Source organism: Oncorhynchus clarkii, chromosome 4, assembly GCF_045791955.1.
Source record: "Oncorhynchus clarkii lewisi isolate Uvic-CL-2024 chromosome 4, UVic_Ocla_1.0, whole genome shotgun sequence".
NCBI lineage: Eukaryota > Metazoa > Chordata > Actinopteri > Salmoniformes > Salmonidae > Oncorhynchus > Oncorhynchus clarkii.
Genome location: NC_092150.1, coordinates 94,228,612 through 94,245,091, shown reverse-complemented (window position 1 = coordinate 94,245,091; position 16,480 = coordinate 94,228,612). Strand labels below are relative to the sequence as shown.

Below are 16,480 nucleotides of genomic sequence, written 5' to 3'. Positions count from 1 at the left end.
ATAACTCATAGTCCTGACAGTAGTAGATAATAACTCATAGTCCTAACAGTAGTAGATAATAACTCATAGTCCAGACAGTAATAGATAATAACTCATAGTCCTGACAGTAGTAGATAATAACTCATAGTCCTGACAGTAGTAGATAATAACTCATAGTCCTGACAGTAGTAGATAATAACTCATAGTCCTGACAGTAGTAGATAATAACTCATAGTCCTGACAGTAGTAGATAATAACTCATAGTCCTGACAGTAGTAGATAGTAACTCATAGTCCTGACAGTAGTAGATAATAACTCATAGTCCTGACAGTAGTAGATAATAACTCATAGTCCTAACAGTAGTAGATAATAACTCATAGTCCAGACAGTAATAGATAATAACTCATAGTCCTGACAGTAGTAGATAATAACTCATAGTCCTGACAGTAGTAGATAATAACTCATAGTCCTGACAGTAGTAGATAATAACTCATAGTCCTGACAGTAGTAGATAATAACTCATAGTCCTGACAGTAGTAGATAATAACTCATAGTCCTGACAGTAGTAGATAATAACTCATAGTCCTGACAGTAGTAGATAATAACTCATAGTCCTGACAGTAATAGATAATAACTCATAGTCCTGACAGTAATAGATATTAACTCATAGTCCTGATGTCTAAGGTGAAGAGTAGTGAGACGGTGAAGGTAGTAATCCGCTGTCGCCCGTTAAACCGGAAAGAGGAGGCGGCAGCGGCTGGTGTTACCCGGACATCGGGAGGAGTGGGCGGGATCGTAGAAATGGACATGCGTCTGGGTCAGGTGGTCTTATGGAACCCTCACGGTCCGCCCGGCGAGCCGCGTAAGACGTTTACGTTCGACTCTGTGTACGACCCCTCGTCTAAACAGCGTGATCTTTATGATGAGACGGTGCGGCCGCTGATCGATTCCGTCCTAGACGGGTTTAACGGAACCATCTTCGCCTACGGCCAAACGGGTACCGGGAAGACCTACACCATGCAGGGTGTGTGGCTAGAGCCAGAGAGGCGGGGCGTCATCCCCAACGCCTTCGAACACGTCTTCACCCAGATCTCCCGCTCCTCCGCCGACCGCCAGTACCTGGTCAGAGCCTCTTACCTGGAGATCTACCGAGAGGAGATCAGGGATCTATTGGATCCCAACATGCACGCACCTCATGTCCCCAACGTGCACACTCACACCCCCCGCACCCTGGAGCTGAGAGAGAGCCCGGAGAGCGGGGTGTATGTGCGTGACCTGACGTCGTGTGTGTGTAAGAGCGTGAAGGAGATACAGGAGCTGATGAACTTAGGGAACCAGGTGCGCTCGGTGGGAGCGACAGACATGAACGAACACTCTTCCCGTTCCCACACCCTGTTCCTCATCACGGTGGAGTGTTCCCTGCCGGGGCCAGATGGACGGCAGCACATCAGGGTTGGCCGGCTCAACCTGGTTGACCTGGCGGGCAGCGAGCGGCAGGCCAAGACGGGCGTCCACGGAGAACGCCTGAAAGAAGCTGCCAAGATCAACCTGTCTCTGTCGGCGCTAGGCAACGTGATCTCAGCCCTGGCAGACGGGCGTAGCGGCCACGTTCCGTACCGAGACTCCAAATTGACACGGTTATTACAGGACTCCCTGGGGGGCAACGCCAAGACGGTGATGGTGGCTACACTAGGCCCCGCCCCCCAACACTACGAGGAGACCCTCACGACGCTCCGCTACGCTAACAGAGCTAAAAACATCCAGAACCAGCCAAGAGTTAACGAAGACCCTAAAGACGCCCTGCTCAGAGAGTTCCAGAAGGAGATCGCATGGCTCCGCGCACAGCTCAGCCACAGGGAAGGGAGGGGCAAACACAGGAAGGAGGAAGGGGAGGAGGGCTGGGACAGAGAAGGGGATGAGGAGGGAGAAGAGGAGGTGGAGAAGGAGAGGACGCTGCAGGAGGGGAGGCTGGAAGAGGAGAAGGAGGCCATCAGAGAAGACGGATCACTATTGGCTGAGGAGAAGCAGAGGCTTTTGGGAGAGAAGGAGAGGATGATGGGAGATCTGAAGAAGGAGTGGGACGCCACCGAGCAGCTTACTGCCAAGTACAAGGTACTGTACACACGCACACACGCACGCACGCACGCACACACACACACACGGTGTTGTGTCAGCGTAATCCCAGTGTGTCAGATTTAAGGTTGGTGGTTAATCTGATGATCTGGAGATTAGGTCACTTCAACACTCCCCACTACACCCCAATTACTACACTGTTTGTTCTGAACCTAATTACTACACAGTCTTTGTTCTGAACCTAACCCTAATTACTACACAGTCTTTGTTCTGAACCTAACCCTAATTAGATCCAAGATGGCGTGTCCCGTGTCAGTAATTGTTTTCCTCGTTTTTTCCCCATATATATATCATATATATTTTAATCCCAATTTCCATCTATGGACTGAATATACTCTCCTGCATCCCGCCTCACCCAATGTGGTACGGATCTGCTATTTTTATACTTCAGAACCAGAACCCCCATCAGAAGCAACCCAGTTAATGTGAGTCTGGAAGGAGAGTTTACAGTCTATCCAGACACCTAGGTAGTTGTAGTTGTCCACATATTCTAAGTCAGAACCGTCCAGAGTAGTGATGCTAAACGGGCGGGCGGGTGCGAGCAGCGATCGGTTAAAGAGCATGCATTTAGTTTTACGAGCCTTTAAAAGCATTTGGAGGCCACGGAAGGAGTGTTGTATGGCATTGAAGCTCGTTTGGAGTTTTGTTAACACAGTGTCCAAAGAAGGGCCGGAAGTATACAGAATGGTGTCGTCTGCGTAGAGGTGGATCAGAGAATCACTAGCAGCAAGAGTGACATCATTGATATATACAGAGAAAAGAGTCAGCCCGAGAATTGAACCTTGTGGCACCCCCATAGAGACTGCTAAAGGTCCGGACAACAGGCCCTCTGATTTGACACACTGAACTCTATCAGAGAAGTAGTTGGTGAACAAGGCGAGGCAGTCATTTGAGAAACCAAGGCTATTGAGTCTGCCGATAAGGATGTGGTGATTGACAGAGTCGAAAGCCTTGGCCAGGTCGATGAAGACGGCTGCACAGTAATATATTTTATTGATGGCGGTTATGATATCGTTTAGGACCTTGAGCGTGGCTGAGGTGCACCTATGACCAGCTTGGAAACCAGATTGCAGAGTGGATAAGGTAAAGTGTGATTCGAAATGGTCGGGAATCTGAAAGGCAGGGCAGGATAAATATAGGTCTGTAACAGTTTGGGGCTAGAGTGTCTCCCCCTTTGAAGTGGGGGATGATCGCGCCAGCTTTCCAATCTTTGACGAACTCAGACGATACGAAAGAGAGGTTGAACAAGCTAGTAATAGAGGTTACAACAATTTCGGCAGATCATTTTAGAAAGAGAGTGTCCAGATTGTCTAGCCCGGCTGATTTGTAGGTGTCCAGATTTTGCAACTCTTTCAGAACATCAGCTGTCTGGATATAGGTGAAGGAGAAGAGGGGGGGAATGGGCAAGTTTCTGTAGGGGGTACAGAGCTGTTGGCTGGGTAGGGGTAGCCAGGTGGAAAGCATGGCCAGCTGTAGAAAGATGCTTTTTGAAATGATCGATTATCGTAGATTTATGTATCCGAGTGCAGTGGGCAGCTGGGAGGTGCTCATATTTTCCATGGACTTGACAGTGTCCCAAAACCTTTAGGAATTAGTGCTACAGGATGCACATTTCTGTTTGAAAAAGGTAGCCTTAGCTTTCCTAACTGACTGTGTATATTGGTTCCTGACTATATTGGTTCCTGAAAAGTTGCATATCGCGGGGACTATTCGATGCTAATGCAGAACTCCACAGGATGTTTTTGTGCTGGTCAAGTCAGGCCTGGAGTGAACCAAGGACTATATATCTATTCATATTTCTACATTTTTTGAATGGGGCATGCTTATTTAAGATGGTTAGGAAGGCACTTTTAAAGAAAGACCAGGCATCATCTACCGACGGGATGAGGTCAATATCCTTCCAGGATACCCCGGACAGGTCGATTAGAAAGGCCTGCTCCCTGGAGTGTTTAAGGGAGCATTTGACAGTGATGAGGGTTGGTCGTTTGATCGCTGAGATCCTGGTTGAAGACAGCAGAGGTGTATTTAGAGGGCAAGTTGGCTAGGATGACATCTATGAGGGTGCCCATGTTTATGGATTTAGGGTTGTACCTGGTAGATTCCTTGATAATTTTTGTGAGATTGAGGGCATCAAGCTTAGATTGTAGGATGGCCGGGGTGTTATTAAGCATATCCCAGTTTAGGTCACCTAACAGTTCGAACTCTGAAGATAGATGGGGAGCAATCAATTCACATATGGTGTCCAGGGCACAACTGGGGGCTAAGGGGTGTCATTAACAAGCGGCAATGGTGAGAGACTTATTTCTGGAAAGGTGTAATGGTCCAGAGCTTGCAGTAGGAATCCGGAGATGTGGTAGAGAAAAGCAGTCCGACATGCTCTGGGTTGATATCGTGCTGTGCAGATTGGCAGGTATTGACCAAGCTGTCCTTAACCTGTATAACCCTTAACCTGTCTGGATAGGTATAACCCTTAACCTGTCTGGATAGGTATAACCCTTAACCTGTCTGGATAGATATAACCCTTAACCTGTCTGGATAGGTATAACCCTTAACCTGTCTGGATATGTATAACCCTTAACCTGTCTGGATAGATATAACCCTTAACCTGTCTGGATAGGTATAACCCTTAACCTGTCTGGATAGGTATAACCCTTAACCTGTCTGGATAGGTATAACCCTTAACCCTTAACCTGTCTGGATAGGTATAACCCTTAACCTGTCTGGACAGGTATAACCCTTAACCTGTCTGGACAGGTATAACCCTTAACCTGTCTGGATAGGTATAACCCTTAACCTGTCTGGATAGGTATAACCCTTAACCTGTCTGGATAGGTATAACCCTTAACCTGTCTGGATAGGTATAACCCTTAACCTGTCTGGATAGGTATAACCCTTAACCTGCCTGGATAGGTATAACCCTTAACCTGCCTGGATAGGTATAACCCTAAACCCTTAACCTGCCTGGATAGGTATAACCCTTAACCTGTCTGGATAGGTATAACCCTTAACCTGTCTGGATAGGTATAACCCTAAACCCTTAACCTGTCAGGATAGGTATAACCCTTAACCTGTCTGGATAGGTATAACCCTTAACCTGTCTGGATAGGTATAACCCTTAACCTGTCTGGATAGGTATAACCCTTAACCTGTCTGGATAGGTATAACCCTTAACCAGCCTGGATAGGTATAACCCTTAACCTGTCTGGATAGGTATAACCCTTAACCTGTCTGGATAGGTATAACCCTTAACCTGTCTGGATAGATATAACCCTTAACCTGTCTGGATAGGTATAACCCTAAACCCTTAACCTGTCTGGATAGGTATAACCCTTAACCTGTCTGGATAGGTATAACCCTTAACCCTTAACCTGTCTGGGTAGGTATAACCCTTAACCTGTCTGGATAGGTATAACCCTTAACCTGCCTGGATAGGTATAACCCTTAACCTGCCTGGATAGGTATAACCCTAAACCCTTAACCTGCCTGGATAGGTATAACCCTTAACTTGTCTGGATAGGTATAACCTTTAACCTGTCTGGGTAGGTATAACCCTTAACCACCTCCCTCTCTCTTCCCCTCCCGCTCTCTTTCCCTCCTTCTCTCCATCCCCTCCCTCTCTCTTTCCCTCCTTCCCTCTCTCTCTCTTCCCCTCCTTCTCTCTTTCCCTCTTTCTCTCATCCCCTCCCTCTCTCTTTCCCTCCCTCTCTCTCTTTTACCTCCCTCTCTCTCTTTTACCTCCCTCTCTCTCTTTTACCTCCCTCTCTCTCTTTTACCTCCCTCTCTCTTTACCCTCTAGCTCTCTTTCCCTCCCTCTCTCTTTTCCCTCTATTTCTCTCTTTTACATCCCTCTCTCTCACGTTCCCTCCCTCTCTCACTTTCCCTCCCTCTCTCTCACGTTCCCTCCCTCTCTCTCACGTTCCCTCCCTCTCTCTCACGTTCCCTCCCTCTCTCTCACGTTCCCTCCCTCTCGCTCACGTTCCCTCCCTCTCTCTTTTCCCTCCCTCTCTCTTTTTTCCTCTCACTCTCAGGAATGAACTAAGGAAACTGGAACACACACACACACACACACACACATATAAATTGCAACACAAAACAAAGAGCGTTTCAGTAAAGACTGCCACGTTTTCCAGTACCATCCCCTTTCATAACAACTGCTCTGTGCAGTATCTGTGTGTGTGTGCGTGTGTGTGTGTGTGTGTGTCGGAAGCTGATGGTGTGTGTGTGTGTGTGTGTTGTGGTTGCTAGGCGATGGAGAGCAAGCTGCTGGTTGGAGGGAAGAACATCATGGATCACACCAACGAACAGCAGAAGACCCTGGAGATACGCAGACAAGAGATCGCTGAGCAGGTACATACACACACACATTAATATACACACACACACACACACACACACACACACACACACACACACACACACACACACACACATTAATATACACACATACACACACACACATTAATATACACACATTAATATACACACACACACACAAACACAAATAATTGCCTTAAAGGACAATTTGTGTTGTTGTTTTTTTTATTCTTCTGGTTTGTCAACCTTATCTTCTCTGTCTATTTGTATGTATTAGCTACTCTTCCTGGGGTTTATTATGGATCCCCATTAGTTCCTGCCAAGGCAGCAGCTACTCTTCCTGGGTTTATTATGGATCCCCATTAGTTCCTGTCAAGGCAGCAGCTACTCTTCCTGTGGTTTATTATGGATCCCTATTAGTTCTTGCCAAGGCAGCAGCTACTCTTCCTGGGGTTTATTATGGATCCCCATTAGTTCCTGCCAAGGCAGCAGCTACTCTTCCTGGGGTTTATTATGGATCCCCATTAGTTCCTGCCAATGCAGCAGCTACTCCCCCTGGGGTTTATTATGGATCCCCATTAGTTTCTGCCAAGGCAGCAGCTACTCTTCCTGGGGTTTATTGCAGATCCCCATTAGTTCCTGCCAAGGCAGCAGCTACACTTCCTGGGGTTCATTATGGATCCCCTTTAGTTCCTGCCAAGGCAGCAGCTACTCTTCCTGGGGTTTATTATGGATCCCCATTAGTTCCTGCCAAGGCAGCAGCTACTCTTCCAGGGGTTCCTTATAGATCCCCATTAGTTCCTGCCAAGGCAGCAGCTACTCTTCCTGGGGTTTATTATGGATCCCCATTAGTTCCTACCAAGGCAGCAGCTACTCTTCCTGGGGTTTATTATGGATCCCCATTAGTTCCTGCCAAGGCAGCAGCTACTCTTCCTGGGGTTTATTATGGATCCCCATTAGTTCCTACCAAGGCAGCAGCTCCTCTTCCTGGGGTTTATTATGGATCCCCATTAGTTCCTGCCAAGGCAGCAGCTACTCTTCCTGGGGTTTATTATGGATCCCCATTAGTTCCTGCCAAGGCAGCAGCTACTCTTCCTGGGGTTTATTATGGATCCCCATTAGTTCCTACCAAGGCAGCAGCTACTCTTCCTGGGGTTTATTATGGATCCCCATTAGTTCCTGTCAAGGCAGCAGCTACTCTTCCTGGGGTTTATTATGGATCCCCATTAGTTCCTGTCAAGGCAGCAGCTACTCTTCCTGGGGTTTATTATGGATCCCCATTAGTTCCTGCCCAGGCATCAGCTACTCTTCCTTGGGTTTATTATGGATCCCCATTAGTTCCTGCCCAGGCAGCAGCTACTCTTCCTGGGGTTTATTATGGATCCCCATTAGTTCCTGCCAAGGCAGCAGCTACTCTTCCTGGGGTTTATTATGGATCCTCATTAGTTCCTGTCAAGGCAGCAGCTACTCTTCCTGGGGTTTATTATGGATCCCCGTTAGTTCCTGCCCAGGCATCAGCTACTCTTCCTGGGGTTCATTATGGATCCCCATTAGTTCCTGCCCAGGCATCAGCTACTCTTCCTGGGGTTCATTATGGATCCCCATTAGTTCCTGCCAAGGCAGCAGCTACTCTTCCTGGGGTTTATTATGGATCCCCATTAGTTCCTGCCAAGGCAGCAGCTACTCTTCCTGGGGTTTATTATGGATCCCCATTAGTTCCTGCCAGCAGCAGGTTTCATCCAGAGGCGGCACTCCTAGTGGCCGGGGACTTTAATGCAGGCAAACTTAAATCCGTTTGACCTCATTTCTACCAGCATGTCATGTGCAACCAGAGGAAATAAACTCTAGACCACCTTTACTCTACACAGAGACTCATACAAAGCTCCCTTGCCCTCCATTTGGGAAATATAATTCAAAAACTAAAGCAGAAAGTACCAGTGACTCGCTAATATCAATAATAATCAATACAGAAGTGGTCAGATGAAGCGGATGCTAAGCTACAGGACTGTTTTGCTATCACAGACTGGAATATGTTCTGGGATTCATCCAATGGCATTGAGGAGTACAGCACCTCAGGCATTAGCTTAATCACTTAGTACATCGATGACGACGTCCCCACAGTGACCCCACGTACATTTCCCAACCAGAAGCCATGAATTACAGACAACATCCACACCGAGCTAAAGGCTAGAGCTGCCGCTTTCAAACAGCGGGACACTAATCCGGACGCTTATAAAAAATCCCGCTATGCCCTCAGATGAACCATCAAACATGCAATGTGTCAATACAGGACTAAGATTGAATCCTACTTCATCAGCTCTGACGCTCGTCGGATGTGGCAGGGCTTGAAAACTATTACGGACTATGAAGGGAAACCCAGACGCGAGCTGCACCGCGATACGAGCCTACCAGATGAGCTAAATGCCTTCGCTTCGCGGCAAGCAACACTGAAGCATGCATGAGTGCACCAGCTGTTCCGGACGACTGTGTGATCACGCTCTCCGTAGCCAATGTGAGCAAGACCTTTAAACAGGTCAACATTCACAAGGCCAGATAGATTACCAGGACGTGCACTCAGAGCATGCACAGACCAACTGGAAAATCTCTTCACTGACATTTTCAACCTCTCCCTGACAGAGTCTGTAATACCTACATGTGTCACCCAGGGTTTAGTGCTGGTACCACTGCTGTGTGGAGGCGTCACGCAGGGTTCGGTACCACTGCAATTCTCTTTACAGACATGTTATTACATATTATGTTTATGGTCTACAGTTCTAGAGAGAATGACATAATGTTTGTATTGTAGTGTTAATAAAGTTGTGTTTGTATTGTAGTGTTAATAAAGTTGTGTTTGTATTGTAGAGTCGTAGAGAGAGGGAGATTGAGCAGCAGGTGATGGTTCAGGATGAAGAGACTCTAGAACTCAAAGAAACATTCTCCTCCCTGCAACAGGAAGTGGAGGCCAAGACCAAGAAACTAAAAAAGGTAAAACACACACACGAAGATGAGACACACTTAAAGGTATTGTTTCTCATTAACTGTATAGTTGTTAAAGTGTCTCAATAAAAGCAAAGGAAAGTGATATACACACACATCACACGCACCCATGTGCACGTCACTAATCAACATCAAATGTTATTGGTCACTTACGTGATTAGCAGGTGTTATTGAGGTTGTAGCGAAGTACTTATAGCTCCGACAGCGCAGTAATATCTAACAAGTGATATCTAACAAATTACAAAACATATACCCAATACACCCAAATCTAAGTAGGAATGAATTAAGACTACATACAGTTGAAGTTGGAAGTTTACATACACTTGTTGTCATAAACCTGTTTTTCAACCACTCCATACATTTCTTGTTAACAAACTATAGTTTTGGCAAGTCTGTTTAGGACATCTACTTTGTACATGACACAAGTCATTTTTCCAAACATTTGTTTACAGACAGATTATTTCACTTATAATTCACTGTATCACAATTCCAGTGGGTCAGAAGTTTACATACACTAAGTTCACTGTGCCTTTAAACAGCTTGGAAAATTCTAGAAAATGATGTCATGGCTTTAGAAGCTTTGAATAGGCTAATTGACATCATTTGAGTCAATTGGAGGTGTACCTGTGGATGTTTTTAAAGGCCTACCTTCAAACTTAGTGCCTCTTTGCTTGACATCATGGGAAAATCAACAGAAATCAGCCAAGATCTCAGAAAAATAATTGTATAAACACCGTGGGACCACGCACCGTCATACCGCTCAGGATGGAGACGCGTTCTGTCTCCTAGAGATGAACGTACTTTGGTGCGAAAAGTGCAAATCAATCCCAGAACAACAGCAAAGGACCTTGTGAAGATGCTGGAGGAAACCGGTACAAAAGTATCTATATCCACAGTAAAACGAGTCCTGTATCGACATAATCTGAAAGGCCGCTCAGCAAGGAAGAAGCCACTGCTCCAAAACCGCCATAAAAAAGCCAGACTACGGTTTGCAACTGCACATGGGACAAAGATTGTACTTTTTGGAGAAATGTCCTCTGGTCTGATGAAACAAAAATTGAACTGTTTGGCCATAATGATGATCGTTATGTTTGGAGGGAAAAGGGGGAGGCTTGCAAGCCGAAGAACACCATCCCAATCGTGAAGCTCGGGGGTATCAGCATCATGTTGTGGGGGTGCTTTGCTGCAGGAGGGACTGGTGCGTTTCACAAAATAGATGGCATCATGAGCAGGAAAATTATGTGGATATATTGAAGCAACATCTCAAGACATCAGTCAGGAAGTTAAAGCTTGGTCGCAAATGGGTCTTCCAAATGGACAATGACCCCAAGCATACTTCCAAAGTATGGCTTAAGGACAACAAAGTCAAGGTATTGGAGTGGCCATCACAAAGCCCTGACCTCAATCCTATAGAACATTTGTGGGCAGAACTGAAAAAGCGTGTGTGAGGCCTACAAACCTGACTCAGTTACACCAGCTCTGTCAGGAGGAATGGGCCAAAATTCACCCAACTTATTGTGGGAAGCTTGTGGAAGGCTACCTGACACTGACCCAAGTTAAACAATTTAAAGGCAATGCTACCAAATACTTCTGACCCACCGGGAATGTGATGAAAGAAATAAAAGCTTAAATAAATCATTATCTCTACTATTATTCTGACATTTCACATTCTTAAAATAAAGTGGTGATCCTAACTGATCTAAGTCAGGGAATTGTTACTAGGATTAAATGTCAGGAATTGTGAAATGTATTTGGCTAAGGTGTATGTAAACTTCCGACTTCAACTGTATGTATAGACGAGCGATGTCAGAGCGGAACGGACTAAGATACAGTAGAATAGTATAAAATACAGTATATACATATGAGATGAGTAATGCAAGATATGTTAACATTATTAAGTGACTAAGATACCTTAGAATAGCCAAGTAAAGCCCCGCCGGCCAAACCCTCCCCAAACCCGGACAACACTGGGCCAATTGTGTGCCGCCCTATGGGACTCCCGGTCACGACCGGTTGTGACACAGCCTTGGATCAAACCCCAGGCCACACTGCAATGCAGTGCCTTAGACCGCTGCTCCACACGGGAGTTGAATTCATTGGCTGATCATACCATGACGGATTCATGTGATCCTTCCTTAACCCATAGAAAGTTCCACCCAGTTGACTACTTCAAAATGGTGAAAGTCCTCAATGGTGCTGCCCATGCTAAAACTGGCTTTTGGCCGCTAAAGGACTATCCATCTCTGTGGGATAACATCAGTTAGCTGTTAGCATGCTGGTTAAAGGTACTCACATCCAAGATATGACATCACACATCCTGACTGCAGGTCACATGACTACTGAACTTGAAATAAACATTAATCCATGAACCCTTACGCTAACCTGGCCCGTGTTCCGACACCGCATGATGACCTACGACCTCTCTACTGGACCAATGAGAGGGTGGGAGACTGCTGGGGGAATGGACAGAGATCTACTGTGTTGTAGCTCTATGCTAAGCTGCAGTGTGTCTGTTCTACTGTGTTGTAGCTCTATGCTAAGCTGCAGTATGACTGTTCTACTGGTTGTAGCTCTATGATAAGCTGCAGTATGTCTGTTCTACTGGTTGTAGCTCTATGATAAGCTGCAGTATGTCTGTTCTACTGGTTGTAGCTCTATGTTAAGCTGCAGTGTGTCTGTTCTACTGGTTGTAGCTCTATGCTAAGCTGCAGTGTGTCTGTTCTACTGGTTGTAGCTCTATGCTAAGCTACAGTGTGTGAAGGCTGAGATCCAGGATGTTAATGATGAGCACGTCAGGAGTCGACAGGAGCTGGAGCAGACGCAGAACCAACTCACCAGAGAACTCAAGTTCAAGTAAGTACAACACACACACACACACACACACACACACATTAATATACATACACACACATGCGCATTAATACACACACACACACACACACACACACACACACACATGATGTGAGTACAGTCAGCAATTGAGCCACATATTCAGTATATTATATTATCTTTCGTGTGTGTGTGTGTGTGTGTATTAATGTGTGTGCGTGCGTGTGTGTGCTTGTGTATGTGTGTATATTAATGTGTGTGTGTATTAATGTGTGTGTGTATTAATGTGTGTGTGTGTGTGTGTATTAATGTGTGTGTGTGTGTGTGTATTAATGTGTGTGTATTAATGTGTGTGTATATTAATGTATGTGTGTGTATATTAATGTGTGTGTGTGTGTATTAATGTGTGTGTGTGTGTGTGTGTGTTGTGTGTGTGTGTATTAATGCGTGAGTGTGTGTATTAATGTGTGTGTGTGTGTGTGTGTGTGTGTATTAATGTGTGTGTGTGTGTATTAATGTGTTTGTGTGTGTGTGTGTATTAATTTGTGTGTGTGTGTGTATTCATGTGTGTGTGTTTGTGTGTGTAAGTGTGTATTAATGTGTGTGTGTGTGTGTATGTGTGTATTAATGTGTGTGTATTAATGTGTGTGTGTGTGTGTGTGTGTATTAATGTGTGTGTGTGTGTATTAATGTGTGTGTGTGTGTATTAATGTGTGTGTGTGTGTGTGTAGGTATCTGATCATAGAGAACTTCATTCCTCCGGAGGAGAAGAATAAGATCATGAACAGACTGACCTTTGACCCTGAGGAGGACCAGTGGAAGTTCACACCCCTCGTCCCTGCAGAGAGGTCAGGGTGGGTGTGTGTCTGTATCTGTATCTTTAGTATCTGTATCTGTAGTGTCTGTATCTGTAGTGTCTGTATCTGTAGTGTCTGTATCTGTAGTGTCTGTATCTGTATATGTAGTGTCTCTATCTGTATCTGTAGTGTCTGTGTCTGTAGTGTCTATTTGTAGTGTCTGTATCTGTAGTGTCTGTATCTGTAGTGTCTGTAGTGTCTGTAGTGTCTGTATCTGTAGTGTCTGTAGTGTCTGCATCTGTATCTGTAGTGTCTGTATCTGTAGTGTCTGTATCTGTAGTGTCTGTATCTGTATCTGTAGTGTCTGCATCTGTAGTGTCTGTATCTGTAGTGTCTGTATCTGTAGTGTCTGTATCTGTAGTGTCTGTATCTGTAGTGTCTGTATCTGTAGTGTCTGTATCTGTAGTGTCTGTATCTGTAGTGTCTGTATCTGTAGTGTCTGTATCTTTAGTATATGTATCTGTAGTGTCTGTATCTGTAGTGTCTGTATCTTTAGTATATGTATCTGTACCTGTAGTATCTGTACCTGTAGTATCTGTACCTGTAGTATCTGTAGTATCTGTATCTGTAGTGTCTGTATCTGTAGTGTCTGTATCTGTATATCTAGTGTCTGTATCTGTACCTGTAGTATCTGTATCTGTATCTATATCTGTAGTATCTGTAGTATCTGTATCTGTAGTGTCTGTATCTGTAGTGTCTGTATCTTTAGTATCTTTATCTGTAGTGTCTGTATCTGTAGTGTCTGTATCTGTAGTGTCTGTATCTTTAGTATCTTTGTCTGTAGTGTCTGTAGTGTCTGTATCTGTAGTGTCTGTATCTGTAGTGTCTGTATCTGTAGTGTCTGTATCTGTAGTGTCTGTATCTTTAGTATCTTTATCTGTAGTATCTGTATCTCTAGTGTCTGTATCTGTAGTGTCTGTATCTGTAGTGTCTGTATCTGTAGTGTCTGTATCTGTAGTGTCTGTATCTGTAGTGTCTGTAGTATCTGTATCTGTAGTATCTGTATCTGTATCTATAGTATCTGTAGTATCTGTGTGTGTATCTGTAGTATCTGTATCTGTAGTGTCTGTATCTGTATCTGTAGTGTCTGTATATTTAGTATCTGTATCTGTATCTATATCTGTAGTATCTGTAGTATCTGTATCTGTAGTGTCTGTATCTGTAGTGTCTGTATCTTTAGTATCTTTATCTGAAGTGTCTGTATCTGTATCTGTAGTGTCTGTATCTGTATCTGTAGTGTCTGTGTCTGTAGTGTCTGTATCTGTAGTGTCTGTATCTGTATATGTAGTGTCTCTATCTGTATCTGTAGTGTCTGTGTCTGTAGTGTCTATCTGTAGTGTCTGTATCTGTAGTGTCTGTATCTTTAGTGTCTGTATCTGTAGTGTCTCTATCTGTATCTGTAGTGTCTGTATCTGTAGTGTCTGTATCTGTAGTGTCTGTAGTGTCTGTATCTGTATCTGTAGTGTCTGTAGTGTCTGTATCTGTATCTGTAGTGTCTGTATCTGTAGTGTATGTATCTGTAGTGTCTGTATCTGTATCTGTATCGTCTGTATCTGTATCTGTAGTGTCTGCATCTGTATCTGTAGTGTCTGCATCTGAAGTGTCTGTATCTGTAGTGTCTGTATCTGTATCTGTAGTGTCTGTAGTATCTGTATCTGTAGTGTCTGTATCTGTAGTGTCTGTATCTGTATCTCTAGTGTCTGTATCTGTACCTGTAGTATCTGTATCTGTATCTATATCTGTAGTATCTGTAGTATCTGTATCTGTAGTGTCTGTATCTGTAGTGTCTGTATCTGTAGTGTCTGTATCTTTAGTATCTTTATCTGTAGTGTCTGTATATTTAGTATCTATCTCTAGTGTCCGTATCTGTATCTGTAGTGTCTGTAGTGTCTGTATTTGTAGTGTCTGTATCTGTAGTGTCTGTATCTTTAGTATCTTTATCTGTAGTGTCTGTATCTGTAGTGTCTGTATCTTTAGTATCTTTATCTGTAGTGTCTGTAGTGTCTGTAGTATCTGTATCTTTAGTATCTGTATCTGTATCTATAGTATCTGTAGTATCTGTGTGTGTATCTGTAGTATCTGTATCTGTAGTGTCTGTATCTGTATCTGTAGTGTCTGTATATTTAGTATCTGTATCTATATCTGTAGTATCTGTAGTATCTGTATCTGTAGTGTCTGTATCTGTAGTGTCTGCATCTGTAGTGTCTGTATCTTTAGTATCTTTAGTGTCTGTATATTTAGTATCTATCTCTAGTGTCTGTATCTGTATCTGTAGTATCTGTAGTGTCTGTATCTGTAGTGTCTGTATCTGTAGTGTCTGTATCTGTAGTGTCTGTATCTTTAGTATCTTTATCTGTAGTATCTGTATCTCTAGTGTCTGTAGTGTCTGTATCTGTAGTGTCTGTATCTGTAGTGTCTGTATCTTTAGTATCTTTATCTGTAGTGGCTGTAGTGTCTGTAGTATCTGTAGTATCTGTATCTGTATCTATAGTATCTGTAGTATCTGTGTGTGTATATGTAGTATCTGTATCTGTAGTGTCTGTATCTGTATCTGTAGTGTCTGTATATTTAGTATCTGTATCTGTAGTGTCTGTAGTATCTGTATCTGTAGTATCTGTATCTGTATCTATAGTATCTGTGTGTGTATCTGTAGTATCTGTATCTGTAGTGTCTGTATCTGTATCTGTAGTGTATCTGTAGTGTCTGCATCTTTAGTATCTATATCTGTAGTGTCTGTATCTGTAGTATCTGTATCTGTAGTGTCTGTATCTTTATCTGTAGTGTCTGCATCTGAAGTATCTGTATCTGTAGTGTCTGTATCTGTATCTGTAGTGTCTGTATCTGTAGTATCTATCTGTATCTGTGTCTGTATCTGTAGTGTCTGTATCTGTATCTGTAGTGTCTGTATCTGTAGTGTCTGTATCTGTATCAGTAGTGGTCTGTATCTATAGTGTCTGTATCTGTATCTGTAGTGTCTGCATCTGAAGTATCTGTATCTGTAGTGTCTGTATCTGTAGTATCTGTATCTGTAGTGTCTGTATCTGTACCTGTAGTATCTGTATCTGTATCTGTATCTGTAGTATCTGTATCTGTAGTGTCTGTATCTGTAGTGTCTGTATCTGTATCTCTAGTGTCTGTATCTGTACCTGTAGTATCTGTATCTGTATCTATATCTGTAGTATCTGTAGTATCTGTATCTGTAGTGTCTGTATCTGTAGTGTCTGTATCTGTAGTGTCTGTATCTTTAGTATCTTTATCTGTAGTGTCTGTATCTGTAGTGTCTGTATATTTAGTATCTATCTCTAGTGTCTGTATCTGTATCTGTAGTGTCTGTAGTGTCTGTATCTGTAGTGTCTGTATCTGTAGTGTCT

At 43.9% G+C, this 16,480-nt stretch overlaps 1 protein-coding gene across 2 annotated transcripts in view; it reads left to right on the top strand.

Moving 5' to 3' along the window:
* Positions 1-654: 654 nt before the first annotated feature.
* The window catches only part of LOC139407929 (kinesin-like protein KIF3C), a 28,829-nt gene continuing 13,003 nt past the window's right edge, over positions 655-16,480 (top strand). The window contains exons 1-5 of one of the 2 annotated variants that reach the window (XM_071151815.1): positions 655-2,091; positions 6,358-6,459; positions 9,289-9,411; positions 12,158-12,276; positions 12,984-13,100. In XM_071151815.1, the coding sequence (XP_071007916.1) occupies positions 655-2,091; positions 6,358-6,459; positions 9,289-9,411; positions 12,158-12,276; positions 12,984-13,100 (1,898 nt within the window). Of the gene's footprint in view, positions 2,092-6,357; positions 6,460-9,288; positions 9,412-12,157; positions 12,277-12,983; positions 13,107-16,480 lie in introns of both variants that reach the window. The other variant, XM_071151814.1, reaches the window with a different exon arrangement.